We start from the raw sequence: 23,321 nt of genomic DNA, 5'->3' as shown, positions 1-23,321 counted from the left end.
TAAAGTGACCAACCTGTTGCCAGTGCCCATCATGGACTGTGTGTACCTGAATGCACCCAAGCCTTACTCACAGCGTGCATCACCAAACACCAGTGCACGCTGTTATTTGTCATCACCTACCCCCTACGGGGCTGTCCCCAGTGGGATGCAAGGCTTACCAGCAGGGCGTTCTCCCTCTTCAGGCCCCAAAGATGAGGTGCATGCTGGGCAGCCACTCTTGGAAAGTCACTCCTCATCAGGTGCATCATCCATACAACTCAACCCTGTCAGGGCAGATCCCAGTAGCAAGGCTGGAATGAATTCCAGTCATGAGACGAAGGCAGATAAAAAGGTCAGCAAACTATATGTAGCTTGTTTATCTAACAGCACTTGCTCAGGCGCATCTCAAAATTCCACTGGCAGCACACATGACCCAGCAGCCAGCACCAGTTTGGGCGCTGAGCTCACTCAGGCACCAGCCACCAACATTGTTCCCTCTGTAACAGACACTGAAAAGTCTCTTCCTGCTGCTCCTCCTCCTCCTATTCCTCCCAGGCCGTACTTTTACATTGTTCTCAGCAAAGACGCAGTTAGTTATGGTGCAGGCCAGCCCTCCCGGACTCAGCCGTCACCTCTGCAAGCTGTGAGGGACAGAGTGCTAGAGCCCCAGAGCACAGCTGCCACAGAGGACAGGATGAGAAAAGAGCCTTACCTTACTCAGCAGCGACAGCCACCATACAAGGCAATGGGACGCAGCATGGTACATGTTTTCTCCATAACCTTGTTTTCTTTCAGCTGAGCGAACAGTTCTTTAATTCGTTACAATGTTCCCTTAATGCTTTATTCCCCTCCTACCTTAATTTCTCAGCACTTGTTGTGCTGCCTTGAGTCTTGTGGTCTTTTACTTGATAATATTTAACACCCCATATGTGTCCCCCTCAATGTTGATCTGTGTGTCTGTGTGTGTGTGTGGTGTTTGCAGGGAGTTGGGTTGGACTGGCGAGGATCTTTCTATTTTAGGGACATGTAAAAGAAACAAGCTCTGTAATGTATAATGGTTAGAGCTTCTCAAGTGATGGTGAATGCTGAGCTGTTCTTTGTTTGATTTTAGCCTCACTACAAAGAACTGGAGAAGAGGGGTGATGAGGGGAAATAAATATTTTTGCAAAAAAACATTGTGTTCATAGAGGCCAGGGCTGCAAGCCTGAAGAAGTATGTCTCCTTAGGGAAGATGATCTTTGTATCATTTTGGGTACATTCCTTGCATGACACGATATGGCTGCATTAGACTAAAGTAACAATCTCCCCCAGTGCATAACAACGCCTTGTTTCCAACAGGATGCCACTGCCACCACCTCAGCTCAGCCTGGAGTTATAGTAGTCCCCCTCCTTCAGGTTAATCCAGACAGACAACAAGAAGGCAGCTCCAGCACTCCACCACCGCCTCTGGTTCCTTTCGGGCAAGGCTCCGTATTCCCTGAGATTGTTCCTCCTGGCTCACCCTTGACTTTTCCAACTCTAGACGATTTCATTCCCCCACATCTCCAGAGGGGCTCCCACCATAACCAAGCACCCTCCACATCTGGCACATTACCCTCTGTTTACCCGAAACTGCCATTCTTCTCGTCACCACCTTCACTTGTCCCTCCAGTCACGGGGGCTTTGCACAGGGGCTTGAAGCCTGAAATCACTGGAGTCATCTCACATACAGTAAGCTTGCCAAGTACCCTCCTCGCCCTTTTCCTAAATTTGTATTCCTGGATTAAAATTACTTTCTCCTTGCAATACTAAACTTGAGGGAGGAGTGATGACTCACTCCCTGCCAGCAGCATGACAACTGAAACCGTGTTTGCGTCCTGTGCTAGTGCATGCAGTTTGCCTGCCTTGTGCAGTTTTGAACTTTCTTTTGACTTCTTGCAACATTTGACTGTCTCCCTTTGTGCCCATTCTGCTGGGTGATGTACACCTTAAGAATCTTCACAGGATTTGCTCAGAGTAATGAATTCTGCATAAACTGAATAGCTGCAACTAACTGATCTTTTCAGGCTCTTTTTATAGCATCCTTAATTGTGTTTGAATAACATTTAAAGCAGCAACAGCAGGCCAGTTAAAGGTTAGGGCTGGCTTTCTGTTCCACTTGGAGCCACAAGACCATATGGTCTCCACACAAATCCCTGATAAAATCAGTGTAAGATTGCTGCCAGTATCCAATGACCTACAAGTTATAAGATCAGTTACTGTACTAAGAGCCCTCCAAGCATGGAGGTGCTATGCAATAGATTAGGCAGAGAGTATTTCTTCATTTTGCAATTGCTTGTCTTTGAAAATTTTAATAATTAAGTCCACAAGAGTTTGAACTTGGACTTTATTGTGTTCTTCTTGAGTTAGATTTTGTTTCTCGTTAAGCTCATCACCTTTTTAAAAAGTCCTCGAGGACAAGGAGGAAAAGCGGCTCTCAGTTAAAATTGCAGAGGAGGCAAAAAGTAGCTCCTTGTGCTGAAAGTCTTACGGCCACCTTTTTTTTATGCTTGCTTGTGGGGACAAGGTAGAAGTTCAGAAGAAAATGCATTCTCTCATGATGATGCTTGCTCTGCCCTTTGACTGTATAGGGATCTAGCAAACAGGCATGTGGGCTGGGGAAAAGTAAAAAACAACCAAGGATGATATTTTCAAAAGTTCTCAGCATTGGCCTTTCTATTTTTATTAAAATTGGTAGGGTTTTTATTGCAGAGAGCAATGAATGAAAGTTTGGATTTGGTGTTTTGGTTTTTGTTTGTTTGGTGTTCTTTGTTTGTTTGTGTTTTGTAGGAGTTTTTTTGAGTGTTTTGTGGTTGGTTTTTTTTAATGGAGTCTATCTGCAGATTCCAGAAAAAAAAACAATCAGGAGGCATCCAAATCTTAGAGGAGCAGTGCCTGACTTTCTTGAGATGAGAGTTTAAACATTTTTGGACATACTCACTTCAGGCATGTAGTCACCAAGCTGTTTTCCACAATGATTTAAATGGTCTTTGGTCTTTGTTCACCCTCTTTGGTGACTTCACTGGGGCTGCTGAGCCTGTCCTGATCCAGCATCCCTCTTCTTTGAGGGATTCTTATTTGTAGTTTAGTTATCAAAGTGAAGCTCAAAGCCACTTCTCACACTTTTCCCTGACTCTTCCTCCTTATTGCTAATTGCATTGTTTGAATATTATTGCAGTCAGCAAAGTGGAGCTGGTCTCTCTCTAGGGGACATCTGTTCCTGAAGACCATTGGTTATTTTCTGTCCCCATGAAGTGTCTATGGCCTGACCAGCTGCTGCTTGAAGCAAGATCACCTTTATCCAACAGAATAAGATTGTTCTTCCCCATTTTCCCTCCAGGCTGGAGAGGCTGTAGGTGCTTGCTCTGATTTTGGCCAGTTGTCACTATGATTTATCTTTGAGCTCTGGTGCCAGGCCTCACTTTGGCCCCTCTTCAGTCCCCTGCCTGGTGCTGCAAGTCCTTTCATCTGATGCTGGTGTGAATGAAGAGCACTGACTTGCAGTTGCATTTAGCCAGAAAAGCTGGAAGCAGGAATATTTCTGGAGCAATATTCTGGGCATATTCAGGGATTTTTTTAATAATGATGAAAATACCCTTGAATGCTCAGTTGATTTTACAGACCAGTGGCTTGCAGCATTTGAGTCCAACAGTGGAGCAGCAGGAATGCAGGAATTTGGTTTGTTGTCCCATATTCTCTTTGTTTGGATGCTCAGTCCCCATTAAGGGTAATTGTGTGTCCAAATTCCTTAAGAGGCTTTGAAAAATCTCAGTGTAAGCTGATGCACACACAGTCTTTGGTCATCATCCCTTCTTTATCTTAGCCACCTTACCACCACCAGAAGTCCAATATCCATGGACTGAGGCTTTTCAAAGGTGAGCTAGGTTTCAAAGTCTCCCTGCAGACACAGCCTGTATTTCTACAGAGCAACCTGAGCAGTGGTGATGTCATAGGTGGGTTTGAAATAAGCAAATAATGGAGCTGGATGCTTTAGGAGAGCAAGAGCAACTTGCTATCTGTTCTCCAGCAGCAAATCCATCTTCCTTACTAGAGTCCTACTTGTTACCCTCTGTCAGTTTTGGGGCCTTTTTATGTCATTACTTTAATCAGGTAGGTATCACATTGTCTCCTGAGTGACAGTGCTAACTTAATTCCTTAGACTTTTCTTACCAAACTGGCTGCAGCAATACTGTTTCATTCCAGAATTGCATGGGTTTTGCATGTCTGACTTCCTATGAAAGGAATACTCTTGGAACAAATGTTTGTGTGTGGGTGTATCAGGGGAAAGATGTCTGCATCTTCCCCCCTCCCCAAAATAGATTTGCTCATTTCTGACACCTTGTGTTTGCTCCAAAGTGTCTGCTAGATAAACTTAGTGCCCTCTTTTGGGGTTGGAGTTGTGAAACCCAACACCAAATAACTATAGTACTGCCTTAGCAAACTAATTTCATTAACAATGAGCAGGATGTGTTCAAGGAGCAGGGTAATACTTATGCTTATGCCTTTTTTACTAAAATTTGCTGTGATTATGCTTCTTGTTCAGCCTAAAATGTTGGGGTTTTTCATGGATTTTCCCAGTGTAGCACCACTGGCATGCTGCTAATCATGTATTGCTCTTCTTTCCAGGACCCAGGTCCTGTGCTAAATGAAGTGCCCCAGCCTGGCACTGACTACCCAACCTCCATCACTTCCATCAGCAAGTCTGCCTCTGCCTATCCTTCTACCACAATCGTCAATCCCACTATTGTCCTGTTGCAGCACAATCGAGGTAAGGAGACTTGCATATAGATAATTTTGGCTCAAAATGAGCAAACTGTTATGCTACAAGGAACTGGAGAATGTGTGTGCTGTTGATAATTGGGTCCAGATTACTAAGAACTAACAAAGTTGCCTCAAAATAGTCTTAGTGACTGGAACATAAAACAGGCAAGTGAGAGTGCTATGTTTTTTCTAATTAAAACCTGTGGATCAGAAGCTCTTTGAGGCTGGGGAGAGGTTTCTAACTGGGCTGTGGACATATGAATAAGCTATTGCAAGGTAACAGCTGTCAGGTGTCTTGTCATGGTGGAAAGGGTTATATGCTCCTGTATATCTGTTTGTAGAAACAAGGTAGCTTGTGGTAGCTTGAAAAGGTGATATGCTACTTCTCAGCTACTGCAGTGTAAAGGCAGCTGTATTTTCTATTACTGTGGGAGAGATTTGACCTGTGAATTTGTAGCAGAATTTACTCAATAGTAAATAATCTACTTGCCCGCAAGTTTGATCTTGGCAATTTTTTCCTCTGCCTGTAACTGGATCAACTCAAACTCATATTGCAGTAATCCTTGAGCTCTGGATTTGCAAATGAGCAAAACAGCCTTGTTTGAGAACTCCCAGGAATCAATACCTTTCTCACACAAGCTGAATAGATAGTTCTATCTCTTTACCTCTGTATTTGGAGGGAAACTTTGCTCCTCTGTTTTAGTTCTCCTGATGGCTGGCATTACTACAGCTTCCCATTTCGTTGTGCAGCACTAAAGACAGTAGCTTGTAACAGGTCACAGAGATACAGTCCAGTTTGCTTTGATTTCCAGTGGACTTGGGAAACTCCAGGAATCTAGCCACTATTCCTGTGGCTTACCTTTTCAAAGGCTCAGAGTGCTGACCTTTGCTTTTACCCAGTGCATGTAGGGTTTTTTTTCCTATGTGGGCAGCTATTGGGTGAACATGATGTGTAGGAGCAGCTTGCCATCAGTGGTCAGCAGAATAGAGGGCTGGGGGCTAAAGATCCAAGTTCAGAGGTATTGGTGAGGGAGCTACACTGAGGAGAAATACCAGTCTTCCTTGCTGAGATGATACTCTTAGTACAAATATGTGGTGAAGGTGGATTCCTCTAGAAAACAGCACTCACATGGAGGTTTGTTACTATGGCAAACTTGCTTGGCAAGTGTTCTATGCCACCCCAAAGCACAGTTATTTCCTGTTCAGGCATTGCATGGCATGGTTTATCATAAATATATAACAGATGTGTTTAATGTATTAAAGTTTTTTAATCTGTGCTCTAACAATATGAGCTTTCAAAACTGTTTGTGCTTTTTATGTCAGTAAAATATTTTATTCTCTTCAAATGGCTTTCATGCTTTAAAGAAAATAGTTAGTTGCTAGGGAATAAAAAAAAAGCAGAGAACAGAGTGCTAAGCATTCTTCTTTATTCCCCTGTGATTTGGGTAGGTCATTTGGAAATCCTTTTAGGAAGCACTAACTTTAGGGTGGTGAAACCTGCTGAGAGATACCACAGATAATCCATTCTAGGAACTGGTTAATGAAAAGCCTCTAACCAAGGGGACTGTGTCAAGAACCAAAGCTTTCAAGCTCTGTCTGTGCACAAGTCATTGAATCTGTGGCTCAGTAATATGTGATGAGACCCAGCAAGCACCAACAATGACTTTATCCTTTCCTATATCCCTTTGAAATGCTACAGCAGTATTATTTCAAAATGTACTTTATGATAATGGTAACAGAGTTAGTTATCAAGTTGCTTGACTCTGTGAATTTTTGCTGGTTTTCAAATCATCTGCTGTCCAATGTTTTATTCTTTAAATATTCTGATGTTTATTCTTATGTTATAAAAAAAAAAGAAAATTTAAATATAAACGCTCTTTGCAAATGTATTGGTCACTGCATCATGAGATTTATGTTATCCCACGAGACTGCTGTGTGGAGAAGGGACCATGGGCTGTCACTTTGGCAGGGTATTTGAAAACAGATTTTCTCCAGCACCTGCTATCGTTCTACAGTGTATTTCTTGCCTGTCAGAAATGCAGCACCAGAGCACTTGCTGTTTATGTCTCACACATTTGTCCTGTATTTCTTTTTGTTTTGTTTCTTCCTTTACCACAGAACAGCAAAAAAGGCTTAGTAGCCTGGCAGGTATGATGTGAAAGGTCTGCTACCCCTCAGCTGCTGCCTCTGCTGGAGCAAAGCTGCTGCTTTGATAGCTTGTGGGGTGCCTTCAGCAAACACACTGCCCAGGAGCTGCAAAGAAATATACCAAACACCTAAATTACTCATCTGTTTGTCCTAAGTCATAAAATTTACCAAGGTTTTAAACACGAATCCTTTAGTTCTGGGTTTTGCAGGGCAGAATTGTGTTTGCTCATGGTACCAACAGATCAATGCATTGCTATGCACGAGCCTTTTCTCCACTGTCTGCCCCTATCAGATTTCTACACATTTAATGGCTTTGGGCAGGATGGTGATGTGCATGTGAATAAACATATCTTTCTCTCTTCAGTGCATGCAGTGATGTAAAAATTATAGGATTTGCAAAAGTCTTGATGAGGCAGACTGAAATTGCAGGTGTTTCCTCTGCAGGAAATCCACATAGAAAAAAAATCCTTCACTGAGGATTGCTGTGCTGCAGCTCTGCAGAGCTTCAGAACAATCTGAAGTCCCTTGGTGATGCCTGCTGCTACCTCTGGGTGTCAGTTGGGCAGTGTCAAGGAATTCCAATTTGGAAGCAAGGCAATCTGAAGAAATTAGTTATTTCCCTCCATCCTTATGCAGACTCCTGTGAAATCATGTCATATGTATGCTTAAACAACATTTGTTGTTTACACACTCTGATTAGGGCATGGAAATTAATTGGAAACATCATATACTGTCTGCAACAAACAGGGCTGTCAGAGAGGTGAATGCAATCTGTTAAAAAGTGGTGCACCACTACACATTTAGGTTGAAATTGGCAGAAAAAGATGTACAGGAGACTGTATTACAGGTGCTTTTTGATGAAGACGGACATTGTAGAGTTATTAATTAGTCAAAAGCAACAATTGTTGAAACCAAAATTACTGTCTTATATGACAGCTGAGACTGTCGTGAGATGTGTGATGGTAACTGCCTGAGAGATGCTCGCCTGCTTTTGCTGGCATTGGGCATTTTCTTGGGAGATTTCCTTCAGTGTAGCTGCTAATCACAACCAGCAATGACAGTCTGTCTCATCAACTACTTGCTAGAATTTTTGCCTTAAAAGGACCCAATATGGTGATGTTGTGAAATGCTGGGATGAGATAAAAATCCCCCATTGTCATTTCCAGATTCAGTGCCAGACAGATTAGTTTCTGACAGAGTTGATTCAGCACTTCTGCGGGACAAGCCGGCTCAGGAGGCTGCGCCAAGTGAGAAGAGGGCAGTGGAGGAGAAGAGAAGCACTGTCAGGAGCCCTCCCTACATGGCTGATACCTCTGTTGATGACATTGGAATTCCACTGAGGGTAAAACACTGAGCATGTGGTTGGTACACAAAGCCTGGGCTACATTCTGCTTACCTTAGGACTTAGGGAACTCACTAAAGCTGCAGAGATTTAAGGGAAAATAGAATTCTAATTCCAATATAATTTATGATGAATTATTCCATTTGCTATCTATGACCTGTTTCAGCTCCTTCAGGGAAAAGAAAATTAAAAATTAGTGTTTCTTATAATATATGATAATAATGTTTTCTGCTCTTCTGTTTCCTTCCCATCTAGCAGCTGAAGAAGAGTTTTGTCTCATTGTAGCCATCTTAGAGGCAGATACCTCCTTTATATGTGATTACATTCATTCAGTGTTCAGGGGAAATTATGAAAAGAATTATTAACCTACTCTTACAAGTAGTTTCTGGAATTACTTAAATGCTCAATGTTTCTAACTGTCCACTGAATACTTAAAAACAGGGAAGTTGTTTTTAAGTTTGGATGTCAAACCAGATTAATATACAAAACATTTCATACGACCTGCCTCTGCAAAGCTCTTAAATTATTACTTATTTGAATGAAATGTCACATGAGATGATATATCTGAGTGAAATAATTAATATTTCAGGATATTCATATGATGCAGTTTTCACATAGAGTGTAATTTTTTTTCATTGCTGGAGATTTGTGATAACTTTGAAAGGCTGGTAGAGTCACTGTTGATTATTTCAATGTATATTTATTTTTCCAACAGAATACAGACAGATCGAAGGACTGGTACAAGACGATGTTCAAACAGATCCACAAGCTAAATAGAGGTACTGTAGCACAGATGGTTTTTATTTACTTTAAAAGATCACCTTGATGACATTTTGTTTCATCCATATGAAGAATTTTACTGGATGTTAAATAAAAGCATTTAATGTTAGTTAGTGTGTGCTCTGCACCACACAACTCAACCAATGTATTTGAAATCTTTGAAGTCAAAGGTAGGAGAACTCTGAAGTCCAAAGAAAGGTCTGAGTTGTTCTGAAAGGTGAACTGCAGTGCCCTCATGAAATCAACTATACTATTTGAGACCAGAAAAGCTGATAATAACTCCATACTTAGGGAAAATAGATCCCTGAACTCCAGTTTTACTAGCTAACCCAATCTACACACTTTTAAAATACAGTAGGTTATCTCTGAAACTTCTTTGTGCATAAGAGGAAACTTTTTACACTGTTAAGCTTTAGTACCTGCACAACAAAGCAGGATTTGAAGTTCACTGAAACCAGTGGAAGGGTTTCCATTAATTATTGGTGAGTTTAGAATCTGAATTCTGCTTTTTCAATACCCTAATCTTTCTCCTTTGAAAACCTAGAATTGTGGTGAGCACTTACAAACTTCACAGTGGTGAACTCTCAGGGGATTCCCACCTTGGGGCACTTCTATGCCTGACTGCTGATACATTCACATTTTTCTGTGTGAGAAATGGCTGCAGTAGCACTTGCAAGCTGACCCCTCTGAACAGCCTGACACACAGGCAGGCACAGCTCAGATCTGTGCTTCTGGAACCAAATGCAGAGCATGCAAAACTGGAGCTGTATTTGCTGTTGCAGGTGCTGTCCTAATGAGCTTTATGCATAGATAAATGCTGTGCTTCAGTGGATGGGATGAGGAGGAGTTGAACTATTTCCTAATCCTGCTGCTCCTAACAGAGGTTCTTTAGTTCAGCTAAAGCCCATGCTCAGATGGAAGAGAATGAGTTCAGTCCCCTTGGCTTCCAGGATCTCTCCCAAGGCCCAGACATGCAAGGCAGCAATGAACAAAGAGGCATTCTAGGTTGTGTCATGCCAGAACATCAGCATGAGAGGGACTGTAGTCAGCTTGAATGTATTCCTGGCTCGCCCTTCTTCCCCTTAAAATCTGTCCTCTCTGTTCTTTTTTGCAAATCATGTTCCTCTCCTTAGACAATCCTGAAGAAAACCCTTATTGCCCTACCTACACATTTCCTGAACTTCCTGAAATCCAGCAAAAAACTGAAGGTACCAGAAGTTTAGTCAGAGTATCTGTTGTCTTTTGCTTTGAGTTAACTGTACTATAGTGCCCTAATAATAACTCGATTCAGGTTCTAGTTTTCTGTTACACTGCCTGGAAATTCACTTATTCCCAGTATAGCTTCTTGTGTGATGCATAAAATAACTAAATCTTTGCTAATCCATTAATCTCTTTTAAAATATGATACCATTTACCCTAGTGTTATTAAAGTAGGGAATAAAATCATATGGTGATAGAAGTTGGGGAATGAAGCAGAACCTCCACTTCACTGTGGATAGTCTCAAAATCCACTGCTTTTCTCTGCTACAGAAGACAATCCTTATTCTCCTACATACCAGTTTCCTGCGTCTACTCCTAGTCCTATCTCTGAAGGTAATAATTAAGGTCCATATCTACTTTTTCTGCACAAATGCTGCCTTATCAATTTATTTTCTTCCTGGAGTTTTTTCTAGTTGCTGAGCTTTATGCTGCCTCGTAATGATTTGCTGCACTCTAAGCATTGCCTTGTCTGTATGATTCCTTTTTGGCTTTGCAGTGCTCCTCTGGCTTTGTAACTAGTATTTGACTAATGCTGCAAACTTGGGGTTTGCTTGGTTTTCTGCACTTATCAGTTGCGTGTGCAGTGATTATTTAACATGTCTAGGTTGCTGACTTTATGTGTAAAGATGGGTTTAACTGAGATTTCTCCCCCCACCCCTTCCAAATCAATAAATTTCATTAGTTATTTGCTTTTGGTTTTTAACATTAACATAGTATTAGGGCCAGACCCAGAATGTCACTGAAGCATATTATACTTGCTTCAGTGGGTTTTGGATCAGTCCCTTAAGTGTAGTCTTTTAAAATAAAAATAACTTGATAGCATAGGTTCAGGGCTGGTCTTAGGTGCACTTGGCATATCTAGGCAAGGACAGAGTTTGGATTCATCAGCACATCTTGCAACTTGAAATAACACTGTCTTTACCTTATCTCTTCATGTGCTCAGCCGATTCCTTTAAACTTCATATTCAAATCAGAATACTTTGCAGTCATATTACAGGGATGGTGAAACAGCACCTGTTGCAGTGATAATTGTGTGACTGTGTGAAATATTTATATATGAGAAACACTGGAATCTGCTGCAGACATTGGATGTTCAGACATTTCCTGATTGGGAAGTTGTTGGTGACAGCCTCGTTAGCTTGGTGCTTTGGTGATGCTTTAGGTCCTGCAATCTAGGAACTTGCCTACTTAGCCTGTGCCTCAAGCCAACCCTGGTGAGACTATTAATTAACCATTTTATTCAGTATTTGTATTAAACGTCTGGTGGGTATTGTGTAAGAAGAAAGCATGCAGTATGAGCTGAGATACTCAAAGAAGGCAAGGAAATGTAAGGTGTATTTCACTGTCAAAATGAATGTGGATGAAGTGTCATACAGGTATCTAAGGTACTTAATAATTTCTTAGTGAAATACATTAGGTGAAGAGCCCTGTCTTGCAAATTGTAATGCAGGGTAAGTGATTTTCTCTTGGCAGAATGGTATGTGGGTATGGGTATGAGAGACACTGTTTCAGTAATTAATGGATAAAAGCATTTTACAGAGAATATTTCCTTGTTCATAATGAGGTTTGAAATTCATTTTACACTTCTAGGCTAACCAAGTTTTCAAACTCCATTATGACAATATATTAAAGAGTCTGTTCTCCCATAAATGTCTCCTATGCACTTAGAAATGTGCATATGAAATTAATTTGCTGGTTTGTATAGTTGAAATTTTATTGGACTAAACACTAATTTCTATTCCCAATATATTGGGAAACATTTCTCTAATATTTGCTTGGATTCTTTTCTTGATAAGAAATACAAAATAATTTGATGATGTAGAAGAGTTGCAGGGGTTGCAGGACATGTTTCATGCTTAGAAAGCACTTTAAAGATCCATAATCAGTGGCAGTGTTTATACAGAGGTGAATTGGAGCCTCCCTTTCATACAATTGATGTCAGAATGGATTGATGAATAAGACCTCCTAGAAACATCAAGATCTGGGCTCCCTTCAAAAATATATTCAGCATTTCTGAAACCATACAGAATATGTCCAATCCATGAAATTAAGTCCAACCCTGCAGATTCTCTACCACCTAGAGGGAAACAGCCTCTCTTCTTTAAAGGAATCCGATTTTGAAGTCACAAACTTGTGTGTGACTGCTTTGAGAATGGATTAGAATAAAGCTTTGAGAAGCAGATGATGTTGTTTTAATGCTCAATTCTGATTTACTCTTTAGTGTTATCAAACCACTCCAGATTTCTGTTTCTGTATTTCTTGTATAAAAAGGAGATAAATGTAGACACTCTTCTTCATAAGATACTCAGAGACAAAACATAGCTATTCTCTTCATTATTGTAGATATTAGGATATAAGAAATAGGAAAATAGCCATTATCTGAAGTGAATTTTTATTGTATGGTTTTTCTTGTTTGAATGACAAGCTATAATGAATGTTGATATTTCTCTTCAAGTAAGTAAGTATAATTATCTTTTATTTATTAACAGCACTAAAGAAGATTATTAGAGGTGAATAGCTGTGAAAGTTGTTTTAGACATTTGTTTATCTGTACTTGTAGGGACTACTGAGTTTTGTGATTTACCAAATATTTTTCTGTCTGAGTAAATCAAACTTTTATTTAAGAATAAGTCATTTTTGTCAACAGTTCAGTGTAATATGGATATTTGGTTTTTGTCAGTAAGGTTTAAAAATGGGAATTGACCTTCTTAACCTGAAGGTTATGATGGGCTTACAAAGACTCAATAACCATCTTTTTGGAACTTTAACCTTCTAATTCATTCACCAAGAGAACTAAAGCAGATAGGTTAGAGGTTTAGACTACCCTGAGCCTTCCTGAAAGGCTTAATGAAGGCTTGAGTGCAACTTCAGGTCAGCTGTGTTAGCCAAATTGTTTTTTTCCAGCAGATGAGATTGGCTGTAGTATCTGATCGATGTCCTCCATGAGAGAAAATTTAGAAGTTGTTTCAAGCTGTTGATTGTCATAACTAATTTCACATAACATTTTTTTTAAAGTTTGTGGGTTTTTTTAATCTAGTTGATTCTAGCTTCATCTTCTTAGTTTTTATGTGTTTTCCTCTGTCACATTGAGTGGTTTCTTTGCAGAGATATTAGTAATACTTTGGCTCACAATTCTCTTCGCAGTCACAGAATCACAGAATATTCTGAGTTGGAAGGGATCCGCAAGGATCATCAAAGCCCAACTCCTGACCCTGCAAGGACACCCCTTGGAGTCACACCATGTGCCTGAAAGCATTGTCCAAATACTTTCTGAACTCTGTCAGGCTGGGGCTGTCACCACTTCCCCGGGGACCCTGTTCCAGTACCTGACCACCCTCTGGGTGAAGAACCTTTTCCTAGTGTCCAACCTAAACCTCCCCTGACAACTTCAGGCCATTCTCTTGGGTCCTGTCACTGTCACCCCAGAGCAGAGATCAATGTCTGCCCATTCTCTTCCCCTCAGAGGAAGCTGTAACTGCAGTGAGGTCTGTCCTCACTCTCCTCTTGTCCAGGCTGAACAGACCAAGTGACCTCAGCTGCTCCTCATGTGGCTTCACCTCTAGACTCTTCACCATCTTCATTGCCTTCCTTTGGATGCTCTCGAATAGCATGCAAAGGAAGGCAATGCAAATGGTGCAGTCACAGAATCACAGAATATTCTGAATATACAGAATACTCTAAATACAAGAGTCATATGTGATTGTCAGCAGGGCTCCTCAGCTGTATTATTGTGTTTAGTACCTAATGAGTTGTTTTAATCATATACTATGGCCTTTGGATCCTCTATTTATCTCTCAGCTTTTGATAAAGTGGATCTATAACCCTTGCTGTAGAGGAGTTTTATGATAAAAAGGGATTATTTTCTGAAGTACTTTGAGAGCCTGGAGAAAGGTATTAGTGTAAATAGTATATTAATATTTATATCGAATCTAGGAATTATTTTCAAATGCAATTTAAACCTCATTGGAATTTTATTCTTTAGGATCCTCTCCCTGTGGTAAGTAGTGGGCATATCACTCAAATTGTGGTGAATGCATTAGTAGAAGAAATTAAAGGGTCTCTGGTGCTTTTTCTCTGGGGCTTTTTCGACTCATTTGCAAAATGCTTTTGTCTTTCAGATGAAGATTCTGATTCATTCTCTCCGCGTTATTCCTATTCTGAGGACAGTAAGTAATTCACATTTCTTGTTTAATCTGTCAAAAAGAAAGGGCATGTAAAGCATGTGTTTATTGGCCTCCTATCCAGTTCACCAATATTCCTCTATGTGATTTCTCCTACAGGCAGAACCCAAGTTCCCCGCTCCAAGAGTGAGATGGACAATATAGATTCCGAGAAGGTTGTGAAGAGGTCTGCCACTTTGCCACTGCCAAACCGTGCTTCATCACTGAAATCAAGCCCAGAAAGGTGATCTGAACTAAGCCTTATATAGATCAGCTCTGGAAGAATATCTGAAAGCTGTCAATGGGAAGGGGTTAAAAGTGGAAGCCTTAGATCCACGGCTCCAGTTAAACTTTTTTGGAAGTTGGATATGTAGTTTTAACTCTGAGTCTTTTACTAGGTGGCAGTGGACTCCTTCATCGTCACAGCCCAGTCCCCCATTCTGTCTGTCTTTTCCATCAGGCATCACACAGCCTGTTGCATAGTCTCCTGTCTGGGTCAAGAGTTGAGTGTCATGCTTATACAGTGCCTACCACATAGGCAGAGTGGAAACTCTTGGCTCAGTATGAGTCTGTAAAGGTACCTCAGAATACAAGCAAGTAGTGATAATTGTGGAGAAGCAAAATTTGGATTTATGTTGAGTCTTGGTAAAAACTTAGTTAAATTTTCCATCTCTGAGGAATCTTAGCCATATGAACTTACCTGAAGTAGGTTCTAGTCAGCAGTGTAATTTCTGATCTTCAGGATTACTTCCCTCCTGGTTTTTTGCTTTGTTTGTTACCATGTGTTTTAAACGTTTTTGTAACAGTAAGGAATGCATGTACAAATGAAGGGAAAGCAGAATGAGCAAAGAATATTTTATGTCCTGCTGAACTTTCCCAGCTCTTGAACTGTTCCTCCCTCCTTTACCACCTTCTACATGCTCTTAGTGCTTTTCATTTGCTGCCTCATATGAGCAAAGCTGTAATTTGACATATCTGCTTTAGTGAGTATCTCAGGTCACTGGATTAGGAGACAAAGTTTACTGATAGAAAGTGTCTTCCTTATGCAGGAATTGAAGATATAGTATATTTGCCCTCTGAGAAAACTCTTGCAAGTGAAAGGATTACCATAATTAATGCTTCCTATTATCTAGTAGCAAACCAGTGCCTCACCAGAATTTTCTTTGTGGTTGGAGTCTTTAATTAATCAAGTTAGTCTGGACAGAAAAGATCATCCTTGTTGAAATTTGTGCACTGTTTGTATGCCAATCATTTTGGCTGTCATCTTGCCTTACTTTAGAAAGGAAAAAAAATTAAATGAGTTGTCTTTGTCTCTTCTCAGCCAGTGGAGAGAGTTTAGGCAGCTCAGAGGTTTGTTTCCATCCTAGTAGATCAGAAGGGTAAGGGAGAGGAAACCTGGAGCAGCAGTTTTGCACAGATGCCTCAGTTTTGTTTGGTGAATTCTGGGTGAGATGAATCCACATACACATTGCCAATCAAAGACAATATGCCAAGAGCAAAATCAGAATTAGTTTATCATCCTTAAAGGGCTAATTTCTCAGCTTTTTGGAGATCATTTGTTATTCTGCATTAGGTGTCTGATTATATCAATTTTGAGACCAGCAGGACCTTGTAGCATATGGACCCTGAATGCTTTGTGACTGTTGTTGTTTCAACTGTGTTGGTATAGGCACTGCACAAAATATAGTGGTTTGGGCAGTCAATGGACTGTTCTTAGCCATATTAAAATAGAACCTGAGATAATTCATTCATGTGTCTAGAAAAAAACCTCCTCTTGGAATCCAGAGTGCCCTCAGAATCCAGAGCAGTGGTAATCAGGTTATCAGTGATGTGGCTTAAGAGGCAGAAGTTTAGGAAAAGTAATTTAATCTGAGTTCTGCTTAAAGTTTGAACATGTTTATATTTGTGATCTTAGTTGAAGCCTCTCATTAAGGTGTTTCCAATGGGGAAAGATTTAGAAGTCTGGAAGTTTACTAAAAGTTCTTAGAATAACCCCCCTCCACACCAGTTGTTTCAGCAGCTGAGCTATTTTCAACTCTGCCTGTGATAGATAAACAAATACCTGCCTGGAGCCCTATCTGAACTGTTCCTCTTGTAACAGTCTCCTTTCCTAGGTTAAAAGTACCCTGATAAAACCATAATTAATAGGGTAAAGAACCAGTTTATCTCCACAGAAACCACAGTATTTTGGGGTAATTGATCTTTCTTTCCTCAGGACTGACTGGGAGCCTCCAGACAAGAAAGTGGACACCAGAAAATACCGTGCAGAACCCAGGAGCATTTATGACTATCAGCCAGGGAAGTCCTCTGTTCTGAACAATGAAAAGATGGTAATGTTTGATTTATCCTAGTTTGTGGCTTTATCCTGTGATTATGAAATACTCTCTAAATGCTTGTGTGGTTCTATTTGGATGGGATTCCTTATGCTGACATTGCAGTGCTCATGTGATGTTTTTTGAAAACTGTTCTGCATAACTTCCTAACATTTTTGTTCTCTCTAAAGCAAGATCCAGGGGGGATTGAGAGGTTCTTTCCTTCTGGACCTGTTGTTTTCCATGTTAAGTATGGATCACTAACCCTAGTTTTTAATCCATGTTTGACACTGTGACCTGTTCAGCAGCTGTTTTGCCAGCTGTACTTTTTCTAGGGCACAGCATTAGCTGATGCAGGAGGGTTGAAGGCATTATGCAACAGAGAAGGCAGGTTGAGTTTCTATGTTCCTCTGATGCTTTAAACACTGAACTAGTTTTCAGAGCGCCTTTGGTGTGCCTCAGTGGATGCCTCTGAGGTACATTAGGATATGGCCATTTTCCCTGCGTTGCTTTTTTCCTCAGCTGGATCTCACCACTTCTGTGACAGAGGTGGCAGGACTCAATGTGAGCTCTCCAGTGATGGTGGAATGTAACCTGGCATATTAAGTGAGCTGTTTCCAATTTCAGTCTGAGTTAGTAAGCAGTGCTGTGAAGTGTGACAGCTAGGGACATAAAAAAGTCTCTTTCTTCAACCTTGGTTGAGAATACTTGACAAGGAACAGGCAGAGAGATGATGCTAACCTCGTCAGCCAGTCCAGTATAAATCAGCACAGATCACTAAAGGTGTCCTTCCATGGTGCAAGTGTGACACTGTAACTGCTCGAAAATACTGAATGTTGTTAGTAGTGTACAAAGGTAGTGCATAAAGATATAATTGTTCTATAAAGGCATTAATTTGAAGGATTCAATTAGAACTGCTAATTGCATGTGAGTTTCCAACATGTAAGTTGTACCTTAACGGCTCAGACATTGATCCGTGCATGGAATAGATAAAGGAATACTCCTGAAAAACCTGCCTAGGATTTTACACAAGAGTGAATAGCAATTTAAACCAATAGAAATGTAACAATCAAGACTGATGTGAGACCTGATGCTTCTCCTTAGTATTTTGGTGGGTTTTCTTTTTTCCTTCCAAGTGTAATCAAGGTCCATCACTTTTTGAAGATGCTGGAACCAACCTCTTTTCACACCTGTGTCCCTTCATTGACTTCAACAAAGTTGCTCCTGATGGGAGCATGATCCCAGTGCCTATTGCAATGGGTGGTGGATGACTCCCTCTTGATACCACTGGGTGTTGGCTCAGCCCATTAGAGAAGTGCCAATGAGGAGTGGTTTGAACATGGTATGACACCTCCATTCCTGCAGTCCATCCTGGAGCCAGATTTCCGCTGACTTAAACATCAATTTTGTCTCACGGTAAACAGACAAGATTAAAACTTGTGGCAAAAGGCCCGCTTCATCTGTGTACTTAAGCATTTGCGAAAGGTCTGTCATCACCAGTGGCACTGTTTACGTGTTCAGACTTCATCAGGTACTGAACTGAGCTGTGGAATCAGAGTCTAAAAGCCTCTGATGGTTCTACAAGCAGAACCTTCATCAGCATAACTGAAAAACATTTTATGCACAGAGCTCATCAAAACCAAGATGAAAGTGATAGCTGTGTTACTTCCAATGTTATTTTATGGGCTTTAATTTGAAGCCATAGACCAGAGAAGAAAGAAGGCTTTAGAAATAGTAGCTTCACAGTCTCCATCAGTCTCATTAAATATAACAGTACCATAGTGGTTAGTGACTGCATCTTTCAGACCGGTGCAGGAGCTTTGTGAATATCACCTGGTAATCACGCCCACAACTGTGACTATCAGAATCCCAATCCAAAACCATTTCAGAGCAATGAATATCCTGCTGTTGATATCACTGGGCTCTGTTTTAATGTAAACACAGTTATATAAGATGAGTGCTTTTAGCTGGAGTGCAGTAAATAAAAAGGAGAGGTATTGATTCCGTTGTGCCTTTAAGAAATAGCCAAATCATTCTCCAGGCCATCAGGCATTAAACATGATGTAACTATATATCTTGCATTTCCTCTCATTCAGCATCAATCCTGAGCTCTTTTCCTAGAGATTTTTTTTGTGGTGCTAATGGCTATGGCAGAATCTGGGACATACAAGTCCAGCATTTTTGTCAATTGCCTCAGTAACCCCATCACAAAATTATTTCCATGAGGACATCGTGCATCTATGGGGCTCCATCTTCCTTGTGATGGAGCACTTGGGATCATACCTGCACAGCAGACATAATGTGTGTATATTTTTAATGCACGGAGATCCACTCTGTCTTTGACTAGGTATGCTGAAATGCAAGAATTAGATAGATATCTTTTATCCCACACTTTTGGAGAGTGGTACCTCAGAAACTTTAGCAACGGACTTTTATTGTCTTACCTCACCTGCAGTGTTTTCAAACAGCTACAACTATTTCAATTTTTTTTTTTTTGTTTCATTAAGACAGATGGTATGAATGAAAGGGAATTTCCTTTTCAGCTGTACTGTTTTCTGTCCTGTCTGATTTTCCTTCATTGTAGTTTTGTCTGATATTCTAACATTTATTTGTGAAGAAACATGTAATATTGTCACTCTATCCATCCTTTCAGAGGTCTTAGGGTGCGCTCTCTCTGACATGTGTCTCGTATGAGTTAGAAAACCACCTTCCACTCTGTTTGCAGTGTATAGAACAGGGTTTCTCACATGTTCATGTGCTGTTAAAGATGCAGTATTTGATTCAGATCTTACGGAGTCTCTCTTTTTTTAACCAAATGAAGCTTAATAATAATAATAATAATAATAATAATAATAATAATAAAGTATATGTAGCTTTTGACTTGATAAAAGTGTCTGACAGTAGGACTGACAGACTGCTGGACTCTCTGTTCTTCCATTGAGTCTCCCTGTGACTCTGGGCAAGCTGCATAATCTCTCTTTGTGGGTCTCCTGACCTGTAAAATGCAATTCATTCATATTCATGTTGGTCCCAATGATGCTATTTGGCTTAACTGATGTTTTCAAAGCAGTTCATGGCCTTTATGAGAAACATGCAATAGAAATACCAAATTATAAGGCTGAATATCTACATTTTAAAATGGAAGCCATGGGATCTGCATCTCTAACAGTCCCTTTCCGTGTATTCTTTGCATAATGTTATCCTTCTCTTTCTTCCATTCCCCTATCACCAATTCCTTTAGACTCGGGATATAAGCCCAGAAGAGATAGATTTAAAGAATGAACCTTGGTATAAATTCTTTTCGGAATTGGAGTTTGGGAAACCGGTAAGTTTGATAGTTGCAATGACCAATGAAGTCAACCTGCCTTTTTTTTAATTTTTTTTTTTTTATGATTGTCACATCTCTTTCCTAGGCCCTAAATCTGAAACAGCTGCCTTACTCATTTAAAGATGTGATTGTACATAATGTCATCCTGGTACTAACATAAAGCAGCTGTTCTGTGGCCACTTTTAGTGTTTTGAAGCCATTTGCAAACATTCCCTACCTTCCAGCACTATGTATCAACAAGGTAATATTTTTTCACACACCATAGTTCAAACTGCATTTTTGTAGTTAATGTGAGAAATAATACCCTGATCTCATTCTTAAAAGGCCTTATTCAAAGCACTTATTCTCCTTCTGCCTAACAAGATCTAGGATGGCTGATAGATAACTTTAAGTCAAGGAGAGTTATTTATTCCTGTCTCTGGCTTGTAAACTGTAGGTCAGTAATTTCCAGCTCTCCATAAACAGATCATGACCTTGTTTCCTGCTTATTTCCTTATGCATGTAGCTGCCCATTGCATAAAATGGGGGGCACTAGGGCACTAGCCTGTGTTGGACAGCCCTTGCCCTTCCCTGAAACCAAAGGAGTCTGAGAACAGTGTTCTTTCTTCTCAAATAGAGCTGTGTTGCTACATGTGGAGACAAAAAAAAAAAAAAAAAAGCCTTGATTCCCCCTCTGGAAAAGATGAACTAAAGCTTAATTATTCAATCAAACAAAGAACATTTTGATGGAGGGAACACATCAGTGGTCATGGCTACTGGGAAAAAATGTGACTTTAAAGCATTTTATGGCCTGGTTCTTACTGATTAAACACTATTAATTTAGTTATTAAATACTATTTAATAAGCTACTCTTACTGCACCAGAGGGTCACTATCAGCCTCTCACACGTATTCAGACATACTGATGGTTTCTCATTTCTTCTTTCCCCTTGAGGTCAGTAGACAAATGCCCATGCACACAAATTTTGAGTGCTGCTGAGATTCCACGTGTGTACAACAAAACAGAAGTATTGTTTAAGGTTCAGTACTGTCTTCAAAGGCAACTGCACATGGACACCAGAGAGCAGGTTTCCTTTCAATTGAGTCCTTGTTCTGGCAGAAGTGGCAAAGTTCCTCTGCACACAATGTAGCTACCTGGAGTTGTGTGCTCAGTCTGATCACATCATAAAAATAGTATAATTTTTGCTGGAAAGCAAGGATGTGCAGTGGTTAAGTGGTCCAGCCTTTCATAGAAAACTATGTTTTATAGCTATGGACCTTCCATCCTAAGCTAAAGAAGTTTCAGCAGTGTTTGAGATGAGCCCTCCTAATGTTTAGGCAGTAAAAGTCAGATAAATTTCACCTTGATGAGACTTCCAAGTGTTGTCAATGTAAGGATTTAACTCCTCACAACTTGTCATGGTTTAAGGTTTCCACAGTGAGAAGAAACCTGTTTATCTTTGTTGCCATGTAATTAATAGCCATCTGCTTTTGCAGTGAGTGAAAGTTTGTCATCTCTGTGGTCCTTTGAGTTAGTGTGAGTTAATAGAAAATGTGTCGAAGAAAGAAAAGCATTTATGCCCTTGGTCCTTGCTACGTCTGGGGGTATACCCATTCTTTAGAAGTGTGGATTTGTGCTTTTAGTCATGCAGCCTTGGCCTTATTCCAGAAGAGGGTATCTCAGGGCAATCTGTCTTATGTTCAGCAGACCATCTGTTCTGGTGACAAGTTCCCCACCTTGCTCAGGGCACTTTTGTCAAGTGCTGCTCTCTTATAAGGCCTGCCTTGAACTTGCTTCGGTTCCGAAGCCATGCAGCCATGGTCCCCAGGAGCTATGCCAGTTCCTGAATGTGGAACTCCAGAACTAGTGCATCAGTGTCAGGCACTCAAGTTCAGGATGCCATCTCAGATTTTTTTAGCTGGCAAACCTTTTCTGAGCTTTGTTGCCACAGCCTAAAGAACATGGTTTTTGTAGCTTTGCTCACTCCAGTAATGGGAGTCCAGTCCAGTCTTTTACTCTGAATAATCCTGCCTGATACTAATACGTTATCTAAACAAGAAAAAATCCATTTTGAAATCAGCCCTTTCAGCTGTAGGATGAATTTGAAATAGCTAGTTCCCAAACTTTCTTGTGTCCCACTCTGTCCACCAAAAATCCCCACAAACAACCCCAAACCATAAATAAAAAATAACAATTCTGCATTCTCATTGCCCCACAATGCCACCATGGGAAAATCAGCCATTTGTTCACATGGTATGTATTCATACACTGATGGAAGTGAGAAAGATTTTCCCTTTTCTTTATCAAAGGCCCTTGGTTTACCCTTTCCTTTTGAAAAGAAGAATGAGCAAAACAAATGCTTTTTATGACTCTGTGGTTCTCCCCCCATTTTGTTTTGGTTGTTTTTTTTGGTTATTTTTTTGTTAAGAATGCTTTAAACAACAGCTGTGGCACCCTCTAGAGAGTCCAAAATCCCATAGAGCACCTTGCAAAAAAAAAATTCTGAAAACATTACTGAAAACAGCCCCTTCCACACTGCATGTATGTCCCCTTCTGCCCCCCATGATTTCTTGATATTTATGCTATAGCAGATTTATCCCTCTTTCTCTTCTCTTTCTCTGTTGTGGTTTGTTGTTATTTTATAATTTCTTTTCAGTGTTGATGCAAATTCCCTATTGTATTTCCCCTCTGTTCTAATCCAATTTCCATATTCTCTGTGATGTCTTTCCTTATCTTCATTTCCTCATTTCCTTCCTCTGCTTTCCATCAGCCTCCAAAAAAGATTTGGGATTATACTCCTGGAGATTGCTCTATCCTTACTAGAGAGGATAGAAAGGTAATTGTGTCTCACGTATGTTGCACTACAGCATCTAGCGTGTATATATGTGTGTATGTGGTTTTCTTTTCTTTTTTTTCTTGTAGCATTGCTTGGGTTTTGTGTGCTTGTGAGTGATTTTCTTTTTTAATTGGGCTTGAACTCATTAGCCTAACAATTAAGTAGCTAGAAAATTGATTTAATAAACAATTCTGATATCATAATCAGCCATAATTTAGAGTGGTTGTTTTGCTATCTTGACTTGCAATGATAATTGTACTAACAGCATATTGCATATTATTACAGTATCTTTTTTTTTCTTTACAGGTGGGTTTTATAACTTTATGGTTTGTAGAAATAGAGTCTAGCAGGCCTGTGCATCTCTTGATTTTAATGTTAATTGCCTAAAACTATTTCCTCTATAATGATTGAAACATGA

General features: G+C 40.2%; 1 protein-coding gene across 13 annotated transcripts in view; it reads left to right on the top strand.

Annotated features, from left to right (window-relative positions):
• Positions 1-23,321, top strand: part of SORBS1 (sorbin and SH3 domain containing 1) — a 72,062-nt gene that overhangs the window by 18,955 nt on the left and 29,786 nt on the right. For 5 of the 13 annotated variants that reach the window (XM_054515564.1, XM_054515570.1, XM_054515571.1 and 2 more), the window contains 11 exons: positions 4,624-4,765; positions 6,877-6,906; positions 8,073-8,248; positions 8,964-9,027; positions 10,162-10,236; positions 10,559-10,621; positions 14,407-14,454; positions 14,569-14,692; positions 16,664-16,778; positions 20,002-20,085; positions 22,838-22,903. In XM_054515564.1, the coding sequence (XP_054371539.1) occupies positions 4,624-4,765; positions 6,877-6,906; positions 8,073-8,248; positions 8,964-9,027; positions 10,162-10,236; positions 10,559-10,621; positions 14,407-14,454; positions 14,569-14,692; positions 16,664-16,778; positions 20,002-20,085; positions 22,838-22,903 (987 nt within the window). Of the gene's footprint in view, positions 1-1,317; positions 1,690-4,623; positions 4,766-6,876; positions 6,907-8,072; positions 8,249-8,963; positions 9,028-10,161; positions 10,237-10,558; positions 10,622-14,406; positions 14,455-14,568; positions 14,693-16,663; positions 16,779-20,001; positions 20,086-22,837; positions 22,904-23,321 lie in introns of all 13 variants that reach the window. The other 8 variants (XM_054515565.1, XM_036385384.2, XM_054515569.1 and 5 more) reach the window with 3 other exon arrangements.

Source organism: Molothrus ater, chromosome 8 (assembly GCF_012460135.2).
Source record: "Molothrus ater isolate BHLD 08-10-18 breed brown headed cowbird chromosome 8, BPBGC_Mater_1.1, whole genome shotgun sequence".
NCBI classification, from domain to species: Eukaryota; Metazoa; Chordata; class Aves; order Passeriformes; family Icteridae; genus Molothrus; species Molothrus ater.
Note: the sequence above shows the minus strand (reverse complement) of the source record. Positions and strands in the feature narration are given on the sequence as shown.